Source organism: Mustela lutreola, chromosome 10 (assembly GCF_030435805.1).
Source record: "Mustela lutreola isolate mMusLut2 chromosome 10, mMusLut2.pri, whole genome shotgun sequence".
NCBI lineage: Eukaryota > Metazoa > Chordata > Mammalia > Carnivora > Mustelidae > Mustela > Mustela lutreola.
In genome coordinates, this window is record NC_081299.1 from 75996046 (window position 1) to 76021075 (window position 25030).

Below are 25030 nucleotides of genomic sequence, written 5' to 3' on the forward strand. Positions count from 1 at the left end.
ATTTTTGGTGCTTATTGAAGGTAACTTCTGCTTCTCTGAGAGCCACCAGTGTCAGCTTCACAGCAAATGGCCTGCAGGTGAAGAGACTCACAGACGGTTCCCTGGAAAGTAGAGGTGAAAAAATGAGAGACTCCAGAACAATTCTGGAGGAGTTCATTTTGATCACATGCCCTGAATTCCAGCTTCTATCTCCTTCCCCCACCCTCTGCCCCATCCTGCCTGGATTTCTAGTAGATCTTTGTCTTTCATCAATTTTTTTTTTTAAGATTTTATTTATTTGACAGAGAGAGAGAGAGCACAAGTAGACAGAGAGGCAGGCCGAGAGAGCCAGGGAAGCAGGCTCCCTGCTGAGCAGAGAGCCCGACACAGGACTTGATCCCAGGACCCTGAGATCATGACCTGAGCCAAAGGCAGAGGCTTAACCCACTGAGCCACCCAGGCACCCCATGTCTTTCATCAAATTTGAATTTAGAGATGGAGAGTCAGAAACTCCTACTTAGATTAACCTCATGTTTTAGGTGAGACTCAGAATTTTGATGAAAGAGCAGATGGCCCCAGTGGGGAGGCTGAAAATGAAGCCCTGATCTAAGATCTGTTTTATAAAGTTTCTGTGTACCCTCATATCACCATTCTACTTTAGGTCTTTGAGGGATGTAAAACAGAAATCATCTGATGATGAAAATAATTTTAAAGAGCAACCTTTCCCACCTCTCTAGGATGGTGGTAGGTGCTGTGCTGTAAGGGAAACACTCTTTCAAAGTCCTTGTTGCATCTAAGTAACTAAGTTCGGACTTCCTTGTTAACGCTGGTTTATTCAAACTGATACTTTTGGTCTTCCCTAGAACTTAACTCTTGTCATCTATCACCTTGACAATTTAATGTGCAGTGAATTCCTGGCCATGAGAATAATATATGAGTGCCTTTCACCTCATCCTCTTGGGTTTAACATGGGCATGAATTTAAATGCTTTTCTTAGATCATCTGGTGCCGTCCAGTGCCAGTTAATGAATGAAGAACATTTCCTTTTATCTTACTAGTATGGATTGTTATGATCATGTTACCTATTGATGGTTTACTAATGCATCTTTTCCCTCAAATAACATAGCACTGATAGACTTTAGGGGTGTGTGTGTGTGTGTGCGCGCGCGTGTGTGTGTGTTTCTATAAGAAGCAAATGAGATTTACCATATATTTAGTCTCTGTTGTTCATCCTGAGTTATAAGTCACCAAGACCTGTGTTTAAAGGCCTCTGTCAAGTAGGTTTGCTCTGATATGAAGGGCATGGTCTTGTGTTTCTAATCAGGGCACTGCACTTGGAGACCCTCTCTAGTCCTCTAATTCTATCAGCCAAATAGACCCACTAGTCCTCCTTTGTTTTCACTTGGTTTCTCTCGAAGTCCCCTCTTTCTCATTTCACTGAGGACACTGACAGCATCTGGGTCCTCTCATCCACACAGGGACTCTGAGGTAAACATTTGGCTAACACCGGGACTACATTTTAATTCTAAGGTTAGTAAATTTCTAGGTTATATCTGGAGTCTTCTGCTTAATATAAAGAGTGCTATTCTTTCTTCCTCCACTGTACTGTTTGTCTGTATAAACACTTGCATTTTTGTTATGTTTATAATTTCTGTTGTTTTGGAACACCTAGCCTTAGTATAGTTTAAAAAAAAATTAACCCAGTATTGTTTTGTGTTCATTTTTAAAAATATGTAATAAAACACTACCAACTAGAAGATACATACCAACGAGAAGATTTAACAAAAAATAAGATACCATTCAAAATAGCCACTATCACATGCAGAGGAATTAAGCTAGCCAAGAATGCACAGGAACTTCACAGAAAACTTTAAAATGTCTAGTGAATGACATATAAGACAATTCAAATTAATGGAGAAATATTATATGTCCTCAGATAGTACAGAATTGATATTGCAAAGAGTCCAGTCCCCACAAATTGTTTTATAAATTTAAAGCAATATTAATAAAATTCTAATTTGATTTTTTTTAGACACTTGATAAATTTATACCAACATTTATAAAACAAGTGCTCACTTAATAGTAGTGATGGGGAATAGAATGGCTTAAAGGAAGAAAAAGAAAGAAAGAGAGGAGGAATAGAGGAATGTAGGAATGATAATTACTATGCACTGAGGAATATGGATAATTCAGCCCTCTATCCTTGAGCCTCCCCTCTCCCTGTCTCCCTCCACACATACCACCCCAACAATATGAACTAATTTATTTAATTATTCTTTATAGAGTCAAGTGCTCCATTTAAATCTTATCCTTTTTTTCAGTTATAAACTTCTAAATCTCTGTGCAAATATTTCCATTGTATTTTACAAGACTGGTGAGAGTCTTTGCACTGATACTTAAAGCTAAGGCTCTGTAGCTTTAAGTTCAAACATGTTAGCTTATGTTTTGGGATAATGATGTTAACTTTTACAATATAGGTGCTATATAGAGCACTTTACATTAACTGAAATTAAAATAAAAATTTAAAGGGGCCTGGGTGGCTAGTTGGGTGAAAGATGGCTTTTGGTTTCAGCTCAGGTCATGATTTCAGGGTCGTGGGATCAAGCCTTGCATCGGCCTCCGTGGTCAGTCAGCATGGAGTCTGCTCGGGATTCTCTCTCTTCTCTCCCTTGGCCCCTCCCCTACTTGTGTGTGCTCTCTCAAATAAATAAATCTTTAGAAAATAAAAACTTAATTTAAAAAAAGAAGAAAATAAAATGTAGGTGCTACATATTGGACTCAGAAATGCTTAATGCATGATGAGAAAATGTAGAGATACCTCCTTCTGGATCACTTTTGTGTATGACTATATTGGTTAGTCACTTAATTTTATATTTTTAGAAATTCTACACCATCAACCACAAGGCTTTTGTCTATTAAACAGACCATCAATTACATCATCATTTACCTTGTAAGAAGCCTCATGCTCACTGGAAATGCAAAACCTGAGTTGATTTTTATAATTTCCGCTACATCAAGTAAATTTAAAGAGAAAAGTAAAGTCTTTCCCCCAGATTTCAAACAGAAAATATGAACTCTCCCATAGATGGGTTTTTAGGTAAAACACATGGCTTTTCTGAACCTCGGTGTTATTAAATGAGCAGGATAGTCATTATCTTCATTTCACAATTTATTGTGAAAAAGTGGTGATAAAATAGAAATGTGTTATTTTTAGTCTCTTTAACTATATACTTCAAGTGCCTTCATCTGGTGCATTTCCTTATAGCCCAAAGTGTGATCAGCTGGGTTCTCTGCAAAGCAGATTGAGAAAGGTCTAAGATAAAGGCCAGATGCTCAATTCTTTTCTCTCCCAGAGCACCACACAGGAGCTTGGTAGACAAAGGACAGGACCAGTCAAAAAAACATTTGATGAAAGCCCAGCTCTGCCCCACCTAAAGTCACTATATCCATCTTTTGCTGAGTTAAGGCAGACCTCAGATAAGTCACAAGGCCTTCCTTTGCCTAAGCACTGAAGGCTATGTGATCTGGATGAAGAGGGGCGGAGGGGAGCTCAAAAAGCCTCAGTATCCTCTTTCCCTGCATTTAATGTCTGCCTGCCCAGAGCAAGAAAGGCAAGGAAGAGACTGAGGGGAGAAGGGAGGGTTAGGAGAGGGGAAGAGATTGCTGATTCACTGTAAAGCCAAGGGGAGAGCTTCTCTGGTCTACCTTCCCCAGGCACTCCTTGGATACGGTCTGCTTCCAAGAGAGAGGGGGCTCCAGACCCATCATATCACACCACCTTCAAGGAAGAAAAGAGACTTCAGAGTGGTGACCCCCAGGGGCACCTGGGTGGCTCAGTCATTAAGTGTCTGCCTTAGGTTCAGGTCATGGTCTCAGGGTCCTGGGATCCAGCCCTGCACCAGGTTCCCTGCTCAGCAGGAAGCCTGCTTCTCCCTCTGCCCCTGCTTGTGTTCCCTCTCTCGCCATGTTTCTCTGTCAAATAAATAAAATCTTTAAAAAAAAAAAAAAAAAAAAAAGTGGAGCACCTGGGTGGCTCAGTGGGTTAAAGCCTCTGCCTTCAGCCCAGGTCATGATCCCAGGGTCCTGGGATCGAGCCCCACATGAGGCTCTCTGCTCCACGGGGAGCCTGCTTCTTCCTCTCTCTCTCCCTCTCTGCCTGCTTCTCTGCCTACCTGTGATTTCTCTCTCTCTGTCAAATAAATTAAATATTTTTAAACAATTTTAAAAAAATAAAAATTTAAAAAAAAAAGTGACTCCCAAGGGAAGCTCTAAAGAAAGAATCCAAATGAACTAATCTTAAGAGCATGCCCATCTTAAGAGCACCAAGCCTCCCTACTTTTACTTTAATGCTACTGTCACTACTAGCCCCATTTCTCCTAGAAAGTAGGGAGGAACAAAGAAGAATCTTGCATTCTTCCCAGAGGTCAACTATCTAGATAAGTCAGAAAAATATCAGTAACTGAAATTCACCCTGCAAAGTAAAAGATATATTTACCTGGAAGGTGTGGCATCTTTCTTATCCAAGTTAATGATATTTCTGGAGTCCAGATAGGTTAGCTTCCAAAAAGCATGATGATTTCCTACCATCCAACAAACCTAATGACTAAGAATTGCCATCTCTTGCTTTACCTGCTAGTCTTCCGTGACGTCATAACAAGGTATAGGAATTCTCTCATAAACGGTAACCTCTGTTCCTTCACATAAGATTGACCACAGCCTTGACATCATTCACTTGCTGAGTACTGTAGCAATTTTTCTTGGATTATTAGAGTAAATTTCTAAAATAAATGACCATTTTTTAAAAAAAATCCCTCAGTATAATTTTTTTGTTTGTATGCTTGCATTGTTTAGAATTATGCATTTTTGTGCTGGTTTACAGCACTATTGTCTGGATAGCCCAGAGGATTTATGTTTCTCTTTGGACTCTTCCAATTTCTTTCATCTTAGTCCTGTTCACACATGTATCTGTGAACTACAGGGTGTCCAGGGTAAGTCAGTTGATTGCAGAACTAGGATTTCAGTTCCTGGAGATTGTTTCAAAAAGATCTTTTCCTTCATTATTTCAAGAGCATAACTATAAATATTTTAAATTCCACAGGCAACTGAAACAAACTCTATTGTGAACTATTTACTGTAGTTTCCTAATGTTTACCCATAGTTTCTTTTAAATCCTCTAAATTCTCTCATGTGGTTTTGACTTTGAAATGCTTTCCACTTAAATCTTAAATTGCCAAGAATCAAATAATTCACTAGTCCACTTGGCTTAGGGAAAAATGCCATGAAGCAAAAATGGTTTTGAATCTGATCCACTCCCTCGTTTTTTAATTTTTTCCCCCTAATTCCTTTTGCATCCTGGTGCAGCCAACCTCAAATGGAGAAGAAAACACAATGTAGACACCACTAAGATACAGGAAATGAGAGCATCCTTGATGACCGGAAAGTCTCAGACTCACCAAAGGTTTAAAAAATTAATATTTGGGGCACTGGGTGGCTCAGTCGGTTAAGTGACCAACTCTGGATTTTGGCTCAGGGTCATGAGATCAAGCTCTGCGTTGGGGCTCTGCGCTGGGCACAGAGTCTGCTTAGGATTCTCGCTCTCCTTCTCCCCGTCCCCCACCACACTCACAAAATCGTACCCGTGCTCTCTCTAAAAATAGTCAATTAAAATAACACTTATAATGTGTAGTCGTCCTCACCCTTGAAAAGTCAGTGTATTTACAGTAGTAGGAGAATCCCCTTTATTAAGGGAAGTATCAAACGTAGATGTGATTCTAAGGCAGATGTGATGGTTTCTTTCTGACTGAGGAATAAATGGATGTTGCTTTCCAATTCTGGCCCCCTCTTCATGTATCTTAAATGAGTAACCACTCAGCTCCAGCTTTAGGAATCACAAGGCAGACATCATTTGGCAATTTGGAAGATGTGTGAAATGAATTGTTTCATCTCAGAGGAAGGTAGCTCGAACACATAAATTTCCAGATGTTCACTGGCATCCGATTTTATAAGTGTGCGTGCTTACCATTGTGGTTTGTTTCCCTTTGGTGGGAAAATGTGTTTGCTTATTCACCTTTTATTTATTGCATACCTAATTTGTACCAGGCAGTGTTAGTTAAGGATGGAGTCAATGTTTAGAGAGCTTGCTGGTCTAGGAGGTAAAATGATGAACAATCCTCCTGCTTCCTTATCTGCTATGATAGGGGGCAAACCAGGGCTTGAAAGACAGTTCAGGTTTTGTTTTTCTTGTTAAGATTTTATTTGAAAGAGAGCGTGGATGAACAAACTAGCAGTGGGAGGGACAGAGGGAGAGGCAGAAGCAGACTCCTGACGGAGCAGGGAGCCCGACTACTGGGTGGCTCAATCCCAGAACCCTGGGATCATGACCTGAGCTGAAGGCAGCTGCCTAACCATTTAACCAACTGAGCCACCCAGGCTCCCTCTTCCTGTTCTGTTTAACTATATGTCCTTATTCTATATGGTAATAACTCCAGAAACTTTAACTTTTTCAGTGTTTAATTCTTCTCCCAGACTAATGGCATTCAAGTCCCTCGAGCACAGAAATTTCTGATAATACAGGACTGAGAAGAAGTGCTTGATGCCTGGGTTTTAGTCAGTACAGATGAACCCTATAGCAAGTGAACTATTGCTATACCTTACTACTGAGAGAACTCATGAATTCAAAAATACACATTTTAATCAATTCCTCTCTCCATTCCCTTGAATTTGGCTTTGAGCACATTGACTCTGCACATCAGAAGTGCCAAGGTATGACTTTTTTTCCTTCTTCTCCTTTTCCCGTTGCTGTTGAGGAAATGAGCCACCAACAAAAAGACATTTTACTCAGCCTTTGTGTTTGTTAATAAACACCTTAAAATTGGGCAGTTTGCTTAAGACTGGTGTTTTCTTCTCTCTCTTCCTTGTTACTCTCTGGCTATAGGTAGACTTCCTCCGTACAGTGTCTTATTACCTGTCCATCACATAAGATTTAAGCGCCATCCTTAAAGAGAAGGCAGATGCAATGCACACGGCACACAGTGAACCGCACACCTCGCAGTTATGTGTTCCCATTTCCCCTGGAGACAGGTGCTGGTTTGTGCTGGTGAGAGGGAAGCCGGGTGTGGTGCTGGGAGATATCTGTGTCTGTGCTTCGTGGTGACTGCCCCCAAATGTACACACAAATGTACACACACCAGCCTTGGAGAGTAGGAAGACATATGAATCAGACATTTGCTGAGAATGAACCCATTTTGGTGTTCACCACCCTAAAACCACCTTTCCTACTTTTTCAGTTCCTTCTCTTTCTCACCAAGATGTGTTTGTGTCTAAAATATTTCCACCGGTTAGCCCTGAAGTGAAATCTGCATTTTCAGAGTGAATCCTGTCACTGATGGAGGCAAATATTGTCTCTTGAGAATAGGTGCTTTCTTTATCTTCTAGCACCTTGTTTCTGGGAGAGTTAAATTTGTACATTAACTGATAACTTGGAGACATGAATGTTAACTTCCTTCCCTTGTATCTCTCCCTTCTCCCGGGAGAATTGAGTCTGCCTCAGAGAGAAAGAGCCACACTCCATCTTTCCCTTCTTTTCTCTGGCTCTTCCCATGCAACTCTTTGTTCCTGCCTCTGGACCCACGAGGTTCTGACCTTAACCCTCCCATAACCTATCCAAGTCCAGTAGCTTCAAGGTCCAAGTGAAGGTGCTCCAACCCCATGAAGCCTACCCCCTCACTCCAAGCCTGAGTGCTCATTGTGCTTACCACACCATTCACTTGGTGTATACATGCCTCGTTTGCACCCCTGTGTGACTTTTCATGTGACTCTATGTCTCTCCAATAGAGCTGAAGTGCTTTTAGAAGAGTAAACCTTGGTTATGCCTCCTTGATTTTGCTATGATGCTTAACATAGAGTGGATATTCAAGAAGTTCTAGCTGAGGGGCACCCCTGGGTGGCTCAGTAGGTTAAGCCTCTACGTTCGGCTCAGGTCATGATCCCAGGGTCCTGGGGATCAAGCCCCGCATTGGGCTCTCTGCTCAGCGGGGAGCCTACTTCCTCCCCTCTCTCTCTGCCTACTTGTGATCTCTGTCAAGTAAATAAATAAAATCTTTTAAAAAAAAAAAAAAAAAGAAGAAGAAGAAGAAGTTCTAGCTGATAAAGCTGAAACTACTCTATCCTTAATATCTCTGAACAAGTCCTGGGAAAGAGGTCTTTAGGATCTGTTTCTTGCTAGGTCATTGTTGGTTTAGGAGAGGGGTTTTTGTTGTTGTTGTTGTTGTTGTTGTTTTTAATGTCAGATTGGGGGCAAATCTAGATGATCAGCTGTGGGATAGGACCCTTGGGAATCAGCTGTATTTGAATCTATGGGGTAGGAAAAGGACAGGGTTCATCACTTTCAAACTGGCCCATCTGCCTTTTTGTGGCTATCATCTACCTGATTGTAACTAGACCATGACCGAATTATCTGGGTGGCTCAGTCAGGTAAGCATCTGCCTTTGGCTCTGGTCCAAGTCCCGCCTCAGGCTCCTTGCTCAGCAGGGAGCCTACTTCTCCTGCTGCCTGCTGCTCTCTTGCTCTATCTCTCACTCTGACAAGTAAATAAAATCTTAAAAAAAATAAAATAAAATAAAATAAACCACTACCTCTTTAAAGAATCAACCCCAATCTAAAGAATATGCCTGGATCACAACTTAGCATGTTGAAATGACACCTGCCGTTTTATCATACGCAGCAAAGAAGTTCTCACTTCTTTTAGTGGTAATATAGTCATAACTGTGACTTAAAGTCTAGATGAGGGAAATAATCTTGGGGTTCTAATGTACAGAAAAAGAGTAATGGACTTAATTGTTAAGGTTGTAGGACAATACGTACTCTCGTGCTGTTGTTGGGAGACGCATAAAGAAATTCAGCCTTTGTGTGATAGAGAGAGGGATTCGGCATGACAGGTGTACCTTGTCTGGCACTGCCCAAGTAATGCTAATTCTTCATAGTCTTGAGACTAAATTTTCATATTAAAACACACACACACACACGCACGCACACGCACACACACGCAGATTTTTCTTCTGGAAAAGATCCTAGAGCAAGTGTTGTACTTGAAAAACGCTTGCTTTGTTCAATGTAGGTAGCCACGATAAAGTGTAAGAGGAGATTTTTTTTTAATGCCTACATGGACTTGAAAACAAGAGAGCATTTCTGTGGAGCAGGAACGGACTACTGAGTGGGGCTGAGCTGAAGTGACTGCCGGGCTGTGAGCCAAGGACAGGCAGTAGCAGCCAGGGGTTGCGCTCCCGCCAGCAAGGGGAGCTAAAAATGCACGAAACAAGTTAAGAGACCAGAGCCTGGTTACTGTTTGAAGCCAAAGGCCCCCACTCCCCAAAAGGAAGCTGAAAAGAATGACAAGTAACCGGGTGGTGGACTGGTGCTTCTGAGGAAACCGAGCCTCCCAACCAGGAGCAGAGCCAGCCTGCCTACTATTTCCCAACCGGATCTGTGAGACCCTGACATGGGAGCAGAACAACCAGAACGCCATGATAAGAGCCAATGGTGGGTTGGGGGGCTGGGGGTTGGTGCAGGAAACCACAAAAGAGCACACAGGAGATGGTGGGAGACAATCTCCACCTCAGAACCAGCCTCCCACTGAGGGCACAGGAAGAAAACTACTCTCAGAGAAGGCTCTCAGCAAAATCAGCCGTTGGTCCATTGATTTACTTGAGACCAAACTACATTTTGAACCAAATAATGAAGTTCAAGTAAATATACTTACAGTGGTCAGAGAGATAAAAATATACCATTAAAAATTTGGGGAGCTGTGACGGAAGAGCAAATGGATAGAAAACATAGAAATAAAAAAAAAGTCACTGAATTTAAAAATATGAAAAATAAGACTATGAATTCGGTAAGATTCTGGTGTTTACCCAGATTAAAATTAAATTAAAAAGCACCCACACCCATAGGTGATCCCTGAGAGGCTCTAACATCCATCTAATAGGAATGATGGGGGGGAAAAATGGAAGAAATGATAGAGCAAGTGTGTAAGCAATATTTAAGGGAATTTTGGTGAAGTTTTCCAGAACTGAAGAAAGTTGAGTCCTGAGCTACAGATATTGAGCAGGATTAATCCTTGTATATTCAAAATTAAAGTGAAATTGTAGAGGATCTGGGATTAAAGGCAAGATCTTAAAAGCTACCGTAGAGAAAGCTAGATTGCCCACTAAAGAACAAACTCGATCAGACAGCAGGCTTCCCAGCAGTGAAAATAAAGGCCAGAAGAAGATGGACTAGTGTTCTAAAGTGTAGAGAGGAAACTGCTGTCAAGAGAGAATTTTTTAGAATGAAAGCAATAGACACACATTCAGATACACAGGGCATATGAACTTTCAGTCCACAGACCCTTATTAAAATAATTATTAAGGAATTTACTTAGAGAAGATGCAGGAACGAAGAAAACTGATGAGCTCATGATTTCATAAACCTACAAATAACCTCAACCAACTATAAGTTGTTTTTTTTTTTTTTTTAATGTGTGTTTCAAGAAAAAACTGAAACAAAGCCCAAGAGCACAATGGGGTAGTTCACTGGGTAGTTCAAACATGCTTGGGGACAGGGTTGCAATACTGAGAACTTAAAATATGTTTTTAAGAAATTTTAGGTAGCTTCTTCCTAGAAATGCAGTCTACACCTTACTAACCAGGTGGGGCAGGATAGGAACTAGCTAGTGGTATGATCAGTGCAGCAGAAGGCAGGAAGAAGGAAAGGGATATATAAAAATAAAAAAAAAAAAATACAGAAATAAGTCCAAATACTAGTAAATATCCAAATATGAGTGAACAAAATAATATAATGAGTTAAATTCACTATAAAAAGGGCGATTGGTTTGGATTTTTCTTTTTTTAAGATCCATAAGAGAGACACCTAAAAAATAAAACAAAATCACAGGCAGGTGCAAAGTCTGAAAGAACAATTTTTTTTTTTTAAAGCTGGTTGGGTATTGTTAATATTACATCTCATTTAACCCTGCCATCTTCAAGAATGTACTCTTTATCAAAACAAGGTCTACATCTGAGTTTTAAAACATGCATAAAAGTTGTAACCACTGCCACAAACAGGATACAGAAGATCTCAATCGCCAAGACATTCTGGTGCCAAAACTTTGCTGAGAACCTCTGGTGACTGCCCATCGTTCTCTGGCCTGTTTTGTAGAATTCCATATAAAGTGAGACAATGTGTCATTTTTTGACATTGACATTGGTTTCAGTAGAAAAATTACCTAAATGCATCATTGAAATGTCATCTTTGAAAAGTTTTTAGTAAATTAATCCCCACACTAGGAATTCTTTGGTCCTCAAAATGAAATAGAGCCCTGTGTGCCAACGCATTAGGGTCTTCAGGACATAAAAGCTCAAGGTGGAGGAACAGTTCATATAGTGAGATTCCATGCATTTATATGTCATAGATATGCAAATGCACAGATAGAGATCTGGAAGAGCGTCCACCAGACTCACCAGACTTTCTAAGGAATGGCACAAAGGTAGGAAAGAAGGACTCTACCATCTGTGTTAAAAAAAAAAAAAAAAAAAAAAAAAAAGATTGATGATAGCAAATAATAAAAATATTTAGGCATAACATTAAGTGTCCTCAATCTATGTAAGGAAAGCTATAGAACACTCTTGGAAGTCTTAAAATTGAATGGGAACCAATGGAAACACACCGTGGAGAAGAAGAATCAATGCCATAAAGATGTTAGTTCTTCCTAAACTAATTTATAAGTAATTTAATTCCAATAAAAATACCACCAAGGTGGTTTTTTTCCCCCCTTCTGGGTCTAGGCAAGTTGATTATAAAGTTCATTGTGAAAGACGAGCAGGGGGTTGAGCAGTTATCACACTGATTGCTGATTAGTTGTCTTTCTCGCTTGAAGACTTTATTGCTCTTGGTAACCCTAACATACTATCTGACATAGAGCGGAGAGGCCAAAATGCTTGCCTTCTCCGGAGGGCATGCGCAGAACGACTCCACTCTCCTGTTCTGCCCCTCCCATCAATGTCCTCTCTATCTCCGGAGTGTTAGAGATTAGCTGGCACTTACTTCTGTTGCTCTGTCTTTGTTATTTCAAGCAGCTTCTCTGAAGCTAAGTGGTTTGGTTTTGTTCTGTTTTGTTTTAACCTCTGCTCTTTGGTGTCTCATTTATGCAAATGTGATACTTCTTTGTTACCGCAGGTGGGTTCTGCTTTTCACCGCACTGCGGTTTCTGGAAATTGTCTAAATTAAGCAGATCTTGTTTTTACATTATCATAGTGGTTGTTATAATTCTAACAAAGTACTGAGACTCAAATAACTGTCATCAAAGCTGCCTCAAACAATCTAAGATGGAGGCATGATCACTAATGTTTTAAAATAGTGACAGCTACCACCCAAAGGCTTGACCGTGTGAGGCATTTCAATAGGTGATATAGTATGCCCATATTCCGCTTAAAAATTCATCTCTTTGCTGGTATAAATTTGATACTTATGATCTGAATATTTTATTTCTTTTCCTAGATCTGAGCAGCATTTCAAGCATGGTTTGGAAGGGCCGTTTTCCTTTTTTAAGGCAGCTTGAATTTTTGCTCTCTCTCGAAAACACATCAAGTTTCATTTTTCCCCCCTAAACGCAGCTGTTATGTTATCTCAAAATAATTTACAAATGAGAATTTATGAGTCCAAATTCTACTGAGCCTATTTCTGCAAACCCTGAAACCCTTGGGTTCCTTTTTCAGAAGCATTACCTGGATATTAGCACAGTGATGGAAGAATTTTACCTGTATATTTTTATCCCCCCAGGCCTTTCGTTGTAAGGCCTTGAAAGAGCATTTTATACATGTTTGCCACCTAGACATTAGCTGCTCCTTATGATCTAGACCGTGATGGATCCAGCCCCCGGACCCATGACCCTCTCCAAGTTCTACAGACTCCTGGAAGGATTTGGTTCTCTTGGTCCTCCTTCCTGCTGCCATGGAAACAGTTTAGATCATAGATTTTTACCATCGCAGGCAAATTCTCCCTGTCTGTACAGATTTAACCCAAGCATGAAAGTTTGTTCCTTTTTGTTGTGATTTTTATAAAATTAACTCACAAAAGCTCTGTGTGTGTGTGCATGTGTGTGTCTGTGTCTGTGTAGCAGATTTTACCAAAGTTTTGGGCAAGACTGAAATGTATTTATAGCTCAAAATAGAAATAATGAGTATGCACTCCAGCCTCCCACCATGTTGCCTGACCCATTTTCTTTGATTCCAGCCCCTCTCTGCTCTGCTGACTCACCTCCTCCCACCTCCAAGCCTGTTCAACCCAATATAGTGTAGGGTTGGCTCTCTTTGTTGCCATGGTGCATCTGACCTTTGCTCTCAGTGACTCACCTTCTTCTGGAGACCTCCCTTCCCAGCTCCCAAACCAACTCGGGTATTTTCCTCAACACAGATGATTCTTATTCAAGAACTATTCTTATATTTGCCTTCAGGATAATAACTTTCTCACCTTGCTGTATTTTTGGATTGGATTCTCTGGTTTATCCTACTTTTCCATTTTTTTCTCTCCCCCGAACCCATTCTCCTTGCCCCTCCATCTCCCTTCACAAACACACATTGTAGCTACTGGTCTCAAGCCCTTTTCCTCCAAAGGCATTCTGAGGGTTTCCTCTGGATGAAAATGGTGGAATTCCTCTGCCTTGTGATGTGTGTGTGTATGATCTGATGAGGAGCGAGGGGTGTGGGGAGCGTGGATTTGTCCCTGCCCACCCCCCAGATGCTCTCCCTCAGTCCTGCACCAGCAGCCTAGAGCCCTGAGGATCCATGTTGCTGCCTTTCCGTAAGGTTTGTTCGGTGCTCTAATCTCTAAAGGACTTATAAATGTACAGAGAAGTGAGGTATATAGGTTTAATTAACAAATTTCTCCAAAAAGCAGAAAAGAGGAAACAAAGAATTTCCAGTTCTTGCAAGATACTCTTTTTTACAAAGATACCACAAAGCACCCTGTGCCATTTGTTGTTGGGGTTGCGGCTGCTGTTTTAGGAAGCCTGGCTGCCTTACTTTTGTCTGTCTTTCCCTCTTTTACCGTGCCTTCGAAAACACAGATCCTTCACCCAGTTCTCAATGCTACCATGTTCAGAAATACTGTGTCTCTTTAACATGGAGGAGGCAACTTCCTTCCACCATCCCGTGGTCATTTTACTGTTTAAATCCTCACACTGAACCCACGTTGTTCCTTCTTGTAGTCCTGGATTAGGCAACCTGCTGTCACATTTTGGGGGAGTTCTACTCTGAGCTGCGTCTCTGCTGGAGGCTTCCGATGAGATGTTCTCTCAACTGCAGGAGCAGCTCTTGTCCTTAGCAACTGAATTCCAGCATTTTTTCTACCCTGTGCTCACTTCAGAACAGTTAGCAGCTGCTGGAAAGCAGATCACTGTCCTTCCCCTCCTGCAATTGAAGAAGGCACATTTTAAAAATTGTCTTCATGAAGACTGAAAAAGAAATCTGGCATCAGAAGACTGAGAGGAACTTGGGGAGGTCAGCTCGGTCTCCCTCCCCTGCTCTGGGCTGTTCTCTGTGAAGCCCTCACAGCAGAAGCTCGGTGAGATGAGAAGACGTGTGGAGGCGTCAAAGAACACTAGGCTGTAAACAGAAGACGGGTTTAAATTCCTGCTATGTGAACTTGGACAACTTACTGACATTCTCTGAACCTTAGCTGGTTTTTTCTTCTGTAGAATGGCGAGAATATGACCTGCCTCCCTCCTTAGCATGGCAGATGCTAGCCAATCGGGTGCCTTTATGCAGAATAGTAAAAAGTAGCCCCACTGTGTAACCATAGATAGCCCCAAGAGGATGGGGCTTCCATCCCACTGAGGGGAGCCCAGCAGGAGCCCAGCCCACCCTTGTCTGTCCCATTTGCTTAGCTCCCTGGTGCAATGCCTATCCTGAAACCCTGTGCAAGCAATCTCCACAGGTCTATCATCTTCCTCCATTAGGAACAGCCTGGGGAAGTGCTGGGCAAGGGGCCAGGAACGGGGTCTGCCTGGCTGCTTGGCAGGGAGTTAGCACTTTAAGAAGGTGCCTGCCTTTTTACCTTCTGATCTCGCTTCCACAAACCAAGTCTTCCGTGTTTTTCTCACAACAAGGCCATATGAATACAGTAGCTCGAAGGTGTCACTCTTGGGGAAAGTGCTCAGGGAAACACTCCCTTTCCCTGCTCATCTCTCACCGTTACCTTCTGCTTACTACACAGACTGTAGGAGCATTAAATGAGACCACGAGCAGGAATGCATCCAGAACATGACCCCAAAGGCCGAATTGCTTGTCTCTCTTCTACAGTCTTTAAGGGTAGTCTGCCATTTGTCTAGACGTCCTCCTGCTATTTTCTGTTCCAGGGGTTTCTAAGGTAGAGTACTTCAGCCCCCAGAAATGCAAAGGGTGTGCATTGAGATGTGAGATAAAAATGGAAACTCTATTCAGGCACACCTCATTTTATCACACTTCGCAGATACTGTGTTTTTCACAAATGGAAGAGTTGTGGCAACCCTGTGTCGAGCAGGTCTGTTGGCCCCATTTTTCCAACAGCATTTACTCGCTTCCTGTCTCAGTGTCACATTTTGGTAATTCTTCCAATGTTTTAAACTTCTTCATTATTCTATTTGCTCTGATGATCCATGACCAGTGATTATAAATTGCTGAAAGCTCAGATGGTGGTGGACATTTTTTTTTTTTTAAGATTTTATTTATTTATTTGACAGAGAGAGATCACAAGTAGGCAGAGGCAGGCAGAGAGAGAGGAGGAAGCAGGCTCCCTTCTGAGCAGAGAGCCCAATGTGGGACTCGATCCCAAGACCCTGAGATCATGACCTGAGCCGAAGGCAGCGGCTTAACCCACTGAGCCACCCAGGCGCCCCGGACATTTTTTTAACATGACACTTCTTTGCCCTCTTAAGAGACTATAGTAGGGGTGCCTGGGTGGCTTAGCAGGTTAAAGCCTCTGCCTCCAGCCTGGGTCATGATCCCAGGGTTCTGGGATGGAGCCCTGCATCAAGCTCTCTGCTCAGCAGGGAGCCTGCTTCCCCTCCCTTCTCTCTCTGCCTGCTTCTCTGCCTACTTGTGATCTCTGTTTGTCAAATAAATAAATAAAATCTTTTAAAAAAAATAGACTATAGTATAGTGTAAATGTAATTTTTTCATGCCCTGGAAAACCAAAAAATTCATTTGACTCACTGTGTTGCAGTATTTGCTTTATTGTGGTAGTCTGGAACCGAACCTGCAGGATCTTCAAGGTATACCTGTATTTATTTTAAGCTTCAAAGGATTAAGGTTTTGTAATATTTCACATATGGCTCAACAGTGCTTTGTGGATATAATTATGAATAGACATACATATACTGAGTGGGCACGCACAATTTTTTCTCTGACAAGTGATAAAAATGCTTGAAGACCAGGGCACCTGGGTGGCTCAGTGGTTAATCCTCTGCCTTTAGCTCAGGTCATGGTCTCAGGGTCCTGGGATGGAGCCCCAAGTTGGGCTCTGCTCAGCAGGGAGCCTGCTTCCCCCTCTCTCTCTGCCTGCCTCTCTGCCTACTTGTGATCTCTCTATTAAATTTTTTTTTCTTTTTTTTTTACAAAAATGCTTGAAGACCACTGTTCAGTTCGCATACCTCTGTGGCCACCAGATTCTAGAAATGCAGTCACATGTGTGATTTCTTCCTTACATCTCCTGACTGACATAGTAAATAATTGCTTCCCACTTTATCTTCTTGGACAAAGCTTTTGTAACTCTTGTAGTGAGACTTCTTCTCTTCCCCTTAACCTCATTCTTTCATTTTTATTTGCATAGGATCTTGAAGAAGTAAGCTCATTTCCTGTAACATAATTTGCACATGCTGATTTATTATGATAAAGTCAAATTGGCATCTTTTTGGGTTAAATTTAGAAATGTGGTACAATAAAATAAAAATGTGGGCTCTGGGTCCAGGTGGCCTGAGTACGACGACAGTTGCAAGTGACTTAACTTCTCTGTGCCTTGGTCTCCTCAGTGGTGAGACTGTTCCTCCCAGTTGATTCAAACAGTATTTTGCCTCCTGCTCCCTCATCTGCAAGAAGATGCCCTCTCTCTTACCCAAATCGCAATGGTAGGAGACTCCTGGACATTCTCAGGGCTTACTGGTTTTGTTTTGTTTTTTCCCCCCCAAAAATTATGATATTGGTAGTCAGATTAAAGTTTTCAATGTAATGTCTTGTGTGAAAAGCCAGCAAGTTTAAACCTAATTGTTTTACTATGGAGTGCTTCTTATTCTTTCATACCTCTCTTCAGAGAGATGAAATGGTCTTTATAAAAGCTTAGTGAATTATGAAGACCATTTGCATCCATCTATGCATGCAATCCAGGATATGGGTAGAAAGTAAAGGGGAGAGGATCAAGACAGGAATTTCTTCCACATTTCCTCCTGCCAATCCTGTTAATTCCAATACACAACCCCATCTAATCCGGGGAGCCATCCAGTCTGATAAGGGGATATAATTCCCACACCAACGACTGATTCTCCCAGGCTCCAGGAAGAGAAGAAATGCAAAATTTTTAAACACACAAATGTTCTCTAAATACTTTGTTGTAAGTTCTTCTGTGGCCTAAGAAAACCACTGTGTTCTATGTCATAACTTAGACCTGACGAGCAAAGTCAAATAATTCATTTTCCCGGCACGTGGGCAGGGAATGAAATCCTGGTGCCGGAATCGCACATTGTATTCTCCAGGCAAAGGAAATGGACGTTTATTGGATGTTATTGCTGCTGTCTTCACACTAATGACATTATCAGAGCTCTTTGAATAATATAATTTGAAAATATTACTTGTGTGTTTCAGGTCATGCAAGACAAGATCATCTGCCTTCCGAAAAGGGTCCAGCCTTCTCAGAATCACTCTTCCGTGTCTAATGTCTCTCAGGCAGTTGCCAGCACCACCCCGCTGCCTCCCCCTAAGCCGTCGCCTACCAGCCCCGCCACCGTGGAGATGAAAGGACTCAAGACAGACCTGGACCTCCAGCAGTACAGTTTTATAAACCAGATGTGTTACGAGCGAGCCCTCCACTGGTATGCCAAGTATTTTCCTTACCTAGTCCTCATCCATACCCTGGTCTTCATGCTCTGCAGCAACTTTTGGTTCAAGTTCCCCGGCTCCAGCTCCAAAATAGAGCATTTCATCTCTATCCTGGGGAAGTGTTTTGACTCCCCTTGGACCACACGGGCTTTATCAGAAGTGTCTGGGGAGGATTCAGAGGAAAAGGACAACAGGAAGAACAACATGAGCAGGTCCAACACCATCCAGTCTGGTCCGGAAGGCAGCTTGGTCAACTCTCAGTCATTAAAGTCCATCCCTGAGAAGTTCGTGGTTGACAAGTCCACAGCGGGGGCCCTGGATAAGAAGGAAGGTGAGCAAGCGAAGGCCTTGTTTGAGAAGGTGAAGAAGTTCAGGCTGCATGTCGAAGAAGGCGATATACTCTATGCCATGTATGTTCGCCAGACGGTGCTGAAGGTCATAAAATTCCTCATCATCATCGCGTACAACAGCGCCCTGGTTTCCAAAGTTCAGTTTACCGTGGACTGCAATGTTGACATTCAGGACATGACCGGATATAAAAATTTTTCTTGTAATCACACCATGGCCCACTTGTTCTCAAAACTGTCCTTTTGCTACTTGTGTTTTGTAAGCATCTACGGACTGACGTGCCTTTACACCTTATACTGGCTGTTCTACCGTTCTCTACGGGAATACTCTTTCGAGTATGTCCGCCAGGAGACCGGCATTGACGACATTCCAGATGTGAAAAATGACTTTGCTTTCATGCTTCATATGATAGACCAGTATGACCCGCTGTATTCCAAGAGATTTGCCGTGTTCCTGTCTGAAGTGAGCGAGAACAAATTAAAGCAGCTGAACTTAAATAACGAGTGGACTCCCGATAAATTGAGGCAGAAGCTGCAGATGAATGCCCATAACCGGCTGGAACTCCCTCTCATCATGCTCTCTGGCCTTCCGGACACTGTCTTTGAGATCACAGAGCTGCAGTCTCTAAAACTTGAAATCATCAAGAATGTGATGATCCCAGCCACCATCGCACAGCTCGACAATCTCCAGGAGCTCTCACTCCACCAGTGCTCAGTCAAAATCCACAGTGCAGCACTCTCCTTCCTGAAGGAGAACCTCAAGGTCCTGAGCGTCAAGTTTGATGACATGAGGGAGTTGCCCCCCTGGATGTACGGGCTCCGGAATCTGGAAGAGCTCTATCTGGTCGGCTCTCTAAGTCATGATATCTCCAAAAACGTCACCCTTGAGTCTCTGCGGGATCTCAAAAGCCTTAAAATTCTCTCTATCAAAAGCAACGTTTCCAAGATCCCGCAGGCCGTGGTGGACGTGGCCAGCCATCTCCAGAAGATGTGCATCCATAACGACGGCAGCAAGCTGGTGATGCTCAACAACTTGAAGAAGATGACCAACCTGACGGAGCTGGAGCTGGTCCACTGTGACCTGGAGCGCATTCCCCATGCCGTGTTCAGTCTGCTCAGCCTCCAGGAACTGGACCTCAAAGAGAATAATCTGAAGTCCATAGAGGAAATCGTTAGCTTCCAGCACTTGAGAAAGCTGACGGTGCTCAAACTGTGGCACAACAGCATCACGTACATCCCGGAGCACATCAAGAAGCTCACCAGCCTGGAGCGCCTGGCCTTCAGTCACAACAAAATAGAGGTGCTGCCTTCCCACCTCTTCCTGTGTAACAAAATCCGGTATTTGGACTTGTCCTACAATGACATCCGGTTCATCCCGCCCGAAATCGGAGTTCTGCAGAGTTTACAGTACTTCTCCATCACGTGTAACAAAGTAGAGAGCCTTCCCGATGAACTCTACTTCTGCAAGAAACTGAAAACCCTGAAGATAGGGAAAAACAGCCTCTCGGTACTTTCACCGAAAATCGGGAATTTGTTATTTCTTTCCTACTTAGACGTTAAAGGCAATCACTTTGAAATCCTCCCTCCAGAACTGGGAGACTGCCGAGCCCTGAAGAGAGCTGGGTTGGTTGTGGAAGACGCTCTGTTTGAAACTCTGCCTTCGGACGTCCGGGAGCAAATGAAAGCGGAATAACTTCTTTTTCTTTAAAGCTTCACTGAACCGTGCTTCTACCAAATACAGTATAAATAATTAGGTAGTCTTAATGCCTTTCCTATTTTATTTTTTTTTTTCTTTTTCACACAACACAAAATGTACACAGAGATTGAGTAAGGAGTCTGTATTTTTTAATAAAAATTTAATTGTATTTTTTCAATATTAATATTTTAAAGTTTTATTTGTCCTGGAACCTAATGTATCTATTATTGTTTTCTACTGACAGAAACAGGTGGTTCCATCTGGGGGGTTTTTTTGTGTGTTTCATTTCATTCTCGTGAAAGGGAGGGAATTTTAAGTTGCATGCTTTTTGGTCTTTTTTAAAAACATATTTTGCCAAGGTGATTATTTTGCTTGTTTACACCTGTCCAGGGTCCTTATATTTGTTTTCCTTGTGTGTGTACCAAGGAGTCTGTACTAGTCATCGTCCTACTGACTGCATTCTGCACTGGCCAAGTCCTCCGTCCTACAGAAGACTCTCCTCTGGAGGGTAAATTCACAGAAGTGCATTGCCACAGACCATTGTTTTCAAAATTTCTCCTCATCTCCAGCAGAACCCCACTTGTGCTATTTCCTCTACTTGACGATCCATGTGATCGTTAGGCTGGGATTTTGTTACGTGAGTGAAGACAGTAATCTCTTCCATGCTGAGCTGATCTGAATTGGTCATTTCCCATCTTATAACTGATTTGCGTTCTCACCAACATTTTAAAAATATCGTTTAAAAACAAAGTACAGGGGCTCTCCTCCCCCCATCTCACCCCCGCCCTCCATCTGAATATTGCTATGTAGTACTGGTGAACCACCTTAGAGAAGCTAAATTTATTTTAATTAAAATAGGTAATTAAATTTAAAAATCAGAATCAGAAGCCTGGTTTTTTAGTAATGTAATAATCTTTGATATCTTGATATGTGGGTACATCAGATGGAAAAAATATTCCCCGCTGAAGCACTCTTTGATAGAGCTGGGGCCCTGTAGCCAGGTGTGCTGGTGGCCCCAGGTAGCCCCAGGTGGCCGGCCACCGCTTCCCATTCTGCCTGCTCCACCGAATAACCCACATCCCCATAAACTGAGCTCCCGTAACCCTGCCCATGCTGTGGATGCGAGTGTTGCAGACACAGGAACTCCTTCTGCTTTTTGGCTTAAAATAAGCATCTCATCTAAAATGGTCCTGTTACTTTTTTTTTTTTTTTTTAAGGGTAAACAAATTGCTAAGTGGATGTCACCTAGAAAATAATTTTTGCTTGATGGTCAGCAGGGCTTTTCCTTATCTTTGTATTTAATCCAACCTAGTAGATGCATCTTGGGCAAAATCTGTTCCTGATTCTTCTGCTGTGTATAACAGGAAAATGAAAACACTTTTTGTGCCCTCAATCCAAGACTGGTATTGCTGATTGTGGGAATTTTGTTTTATGTAATAAATTCACACTTGACTGTTTTCAGAACTCTAGTCTCACCTAGGAGAGTTTTGTGACTTAACAATGAAAGGAACTAGGAAGATGATTTGGGGTTTCAAACTAACTGCTTTTAAATTTTACGCCTTGATCCCAGTGACTTCACACAGTGCTGCTCCGAGTCACATATAGAACACAACTTCTAGGAACTACACAGCAGACACACGTACCTCAGTCGTGTTTGAGATGCAAAGAGTTGTTATGGAGGGAAGATTTGGGAAAGAGATGCTTTTCATTTGTTTAATAATGAAATCAAGAAGTCTAGGATGCTTTATGACTTCTGCTCTTGTCCAAGTATCAGAACAGTGATTTTGTATAACTTATTTCCCACCTAGAATTGAAATGATATGTTTAAAAGAGTACATGGCTGTATTTCTTATGGGAGAGAATATTTGATTCCAGAACATAGTTAGGATCCTGATTATGAACAATGTGTTGTATTTACAAACACAGACCTCTTTGTTTTAAGCAAACAAACTAAAAAGACTTGGAAGATTCTCCATGACTGAGTATGACAAAACCACCCTCTTGAAAGGTAAGCTTAAATAACTACTGGTAAAACACTGGGTGCACTACTTTTCTGGATAAAATTTATAGTTGTTTTCTATATCACCCTTCAAAAGGGATCTATTCAGGTTAAAAATCAATCATGCTGACGTCTTTATCTAGTGTTAATTCATAATCTCACATGGGCTTCACAACTGAAGTAAGGGACTAGTAAGTAGTTTTATCACTTGTAATAATTTGCTCCCAATTCTAAAAGACTCTGATTTGCTTGCTTAATGATGTCACAGGCTGACCCCTAACCTAAATTCTAAATAACAGTCCATAAATCAGTATTGTTCTGTGACTTTATGCTTTAATGAAGAAGGAAAATTCATAGATGTTTCTATTGGATTTTATAAAAACTCCAAAGTCTCAAACTTCATCTGGAGTCTCAGTTTTCTGACTCTGGCCCTTTTTAATGTCATGAGTTTTGGTTCACATTTATAAGCAAAAAGTATTCAATTGCATTTAGCCTTTAAATGGGAAACTCAGGTAAATGAACTGCTGACTTTTTTAAAGTCCTTTAATGCATCAACTCAGTGTAAAAGGGGTATTTACTAAATCCCTTTCTGTATTTTACAAGTGCTCTTGCTAAAAAGGAACAACTAGCTCTATTTCTCCAACCTCTATAGGATTCATGAGAAACTGCTTCTGTCAGTGGAAAAGCACCATAGGTGCTCACCACGCCTATGGCTGCTGGAAGCCCATGATGGACACGCTTTCTGGTCGGTTTTTATGGTTAAGCGCAGAACAGGTATCTGTCTGGTGAGGGTCTGCTTGAAGCAGAGCATGGAAGTATATCCCAGTGGAACTCCCCTAAGAAGATCACACCTCAGAAAACTAGTTATGTGATAGGTTCTTGTTTCGTTGTTTTTTGTTCTTTTAACACTCTTAACATAAGTGTTCTTGATACAGTGAAACAATTGTAGATTTTTCTTGTTCACCCAACAAGAAAAATGCCATTACATTTCCCCCGAAGCTGCTGTAAAAAGTTCCAACAACTTACATGGCATCCCGTTTGGCAGGAAGGCCTGGAAAGTCGCCTTCTAGGAGTATTTCATCCATTCAGAGGTGCCCCCCTATCTGCCTCTCAAGCCATCTTCTTAGAGAGGGTCTGAAACAAGCTAGCATCTTTCTCAGGCTATATGGGATGAGGAAGGTCCAAGTTCTTGCAATATGCTGTTTTATGATTTCTGATATTAAGAAAAAAGAAGAGAGAGTCTTTATTTCTCTTCTTACTATCTCCCCCAAGAGGATTTTTGCTGTTGTTTATTTTTCCAAGTCTATCATTAAAAAAAAAAAAAAAGTCCATTTTTAAGTAGTTTATTCTACTCTCTAATTTCCTACCAAATACCTGATCAATAGTAATGCTATACTTCAACAGTGGACATCCATGATCCATCGTGATGAAAATGGTCAGCAATACTTAGTAATGACTAGATAAGATAAATTTTCATATAATTATGATTTGTGTTCTCCCGTTAATTCTGAATGTGATAATGCTCGTCAATGCAGTTGACATTTTTGGTAGGATCTCAGTAACTCACAGTAAGGCCCCACGGTAACCTTACGTTAGTAAAACAAGTAAACGAAACAGCACAGTTATGAGTGAGGGAATGCCTCAAGGGTCTGTAAGAGATTCTCATCCTTTCTTGTCAAATCAGACACATTGTAAGAAAACTTGGACAGTCTCGACCAGACCTGCCATTGATTTTTCAGATTTTGGCCTCAGTGACATGCTTTGGATACAATTTCACGGCAGCCTTTCAAACGAGGTGTTCCCGCTCATTGCGTCTTCCCAGAGCCATGCAGGACAAAGGTAACATCCTGAGGTTCATTCTGGGGAGAGGGAAGAATATCCTGCCACCCCAGGGAATTTTTTCTTTATCAGAAGACTGTGAAAAGGGGTTCTTTGAACAACTTGTTGGCCATGTGAAGTAACAGTTCCTATGCATGGTTTTTAATGTAGTTGCCCTCTCCTGAATACAAGTCCCTCTCCAACCTGATTCTGCCTCTTGAATGAATATTTTTACTGGGTTGAAACGCAATGCCTTATGTGCTCCCCTCGTCGGTCTTCTGCCACTTGTTTTCTCCCACTGTGTTCAGACTGTGTCAAATGCTCTTAAAACCTCTAAGACTGTCCAGAAAATGCTTGAAAGTTGATTCATTGTAGTGCAAATTCCCAATAAAATGTCTTCATGTTATTTGGTTATGTAGTAGTACACAGGAACAGAAAATAACTTAAATAAAGTCATTTTTGTAATTTAAAGTTGAGATTTGTCCCTTCTTGGATTACAGAAGTCATGTTTATCCTTTGCATTTCTCCCAGACGTTTGCATCTGCCCTTGCGAAGGCTCTCTGGGCTGCGCAGGAAACTAGCCCACGTGCCTTCTTTCACTTCATGTCGAGCTAGTTTCTGCAACCGTGACTAATTATTTCCTCCCTTAATTCCGTGAACTGCCACATCTACCTCAGGTGCCCCTGGAGTTCCGTTTGAGTAATTAGTGCTCGAATATGTAGTCTGGAGGGCAATGGCGCTGCCTTTGCCAGATCCGATTATGCGATTGCTGACCCACGTGGCTTTCACCAAACACGGTTACCGTAATGACTGTGGTTACTTAAAGGAATCAGAATGGTTCTGCTCAGCTAGGAATCGTTTATGACACACACACTGGACTTACAGATGCCCTTTTTAAGAAAATCCCATATACTACTTATGCATAAGAAAATTGTGATTGGTGACTTCTGAAGCTAAATTGTCACTTACCGTATTTTTCTGTAGTCCTTTGTGACCCCACCGTTTTTACTGATTATCAACTGATAGCCCTTGGGAGAAAGTCTACAAGAGACAAGGAAGGATTCTGAGAGGGGCAAGAGGCCCTGCAAATGTG

At 41.8% G+C, this 25030-nt stretch overlaps 1 protein-coding gene across 1 annotated transcript in view; it reads left to right on the forward strand.

The window, feature by feature from the left end:
• LRRC8C (leucine rich repeat containing 8 VRAC subunit C) overlaps positions 1–24408 on the forward strand; it is a 77909-nt gene extending 53501 nt beyond the window's left edge. Inside the window, exon 3 of the mRNA XM_059137320.1 lies at positions 17844–24408. Coding sequence (XP_058993303.1) covers positions 17844–20117 — 2274 coding nt within the window. The 3' untranslated portion in view covers positions 20118–24408. The remainder of the gene's footprint in view (positions 1–17843) is intronic.
• The last annotated feature ends 622 nt before the right edge of the window (positions 24409–25030 follow it).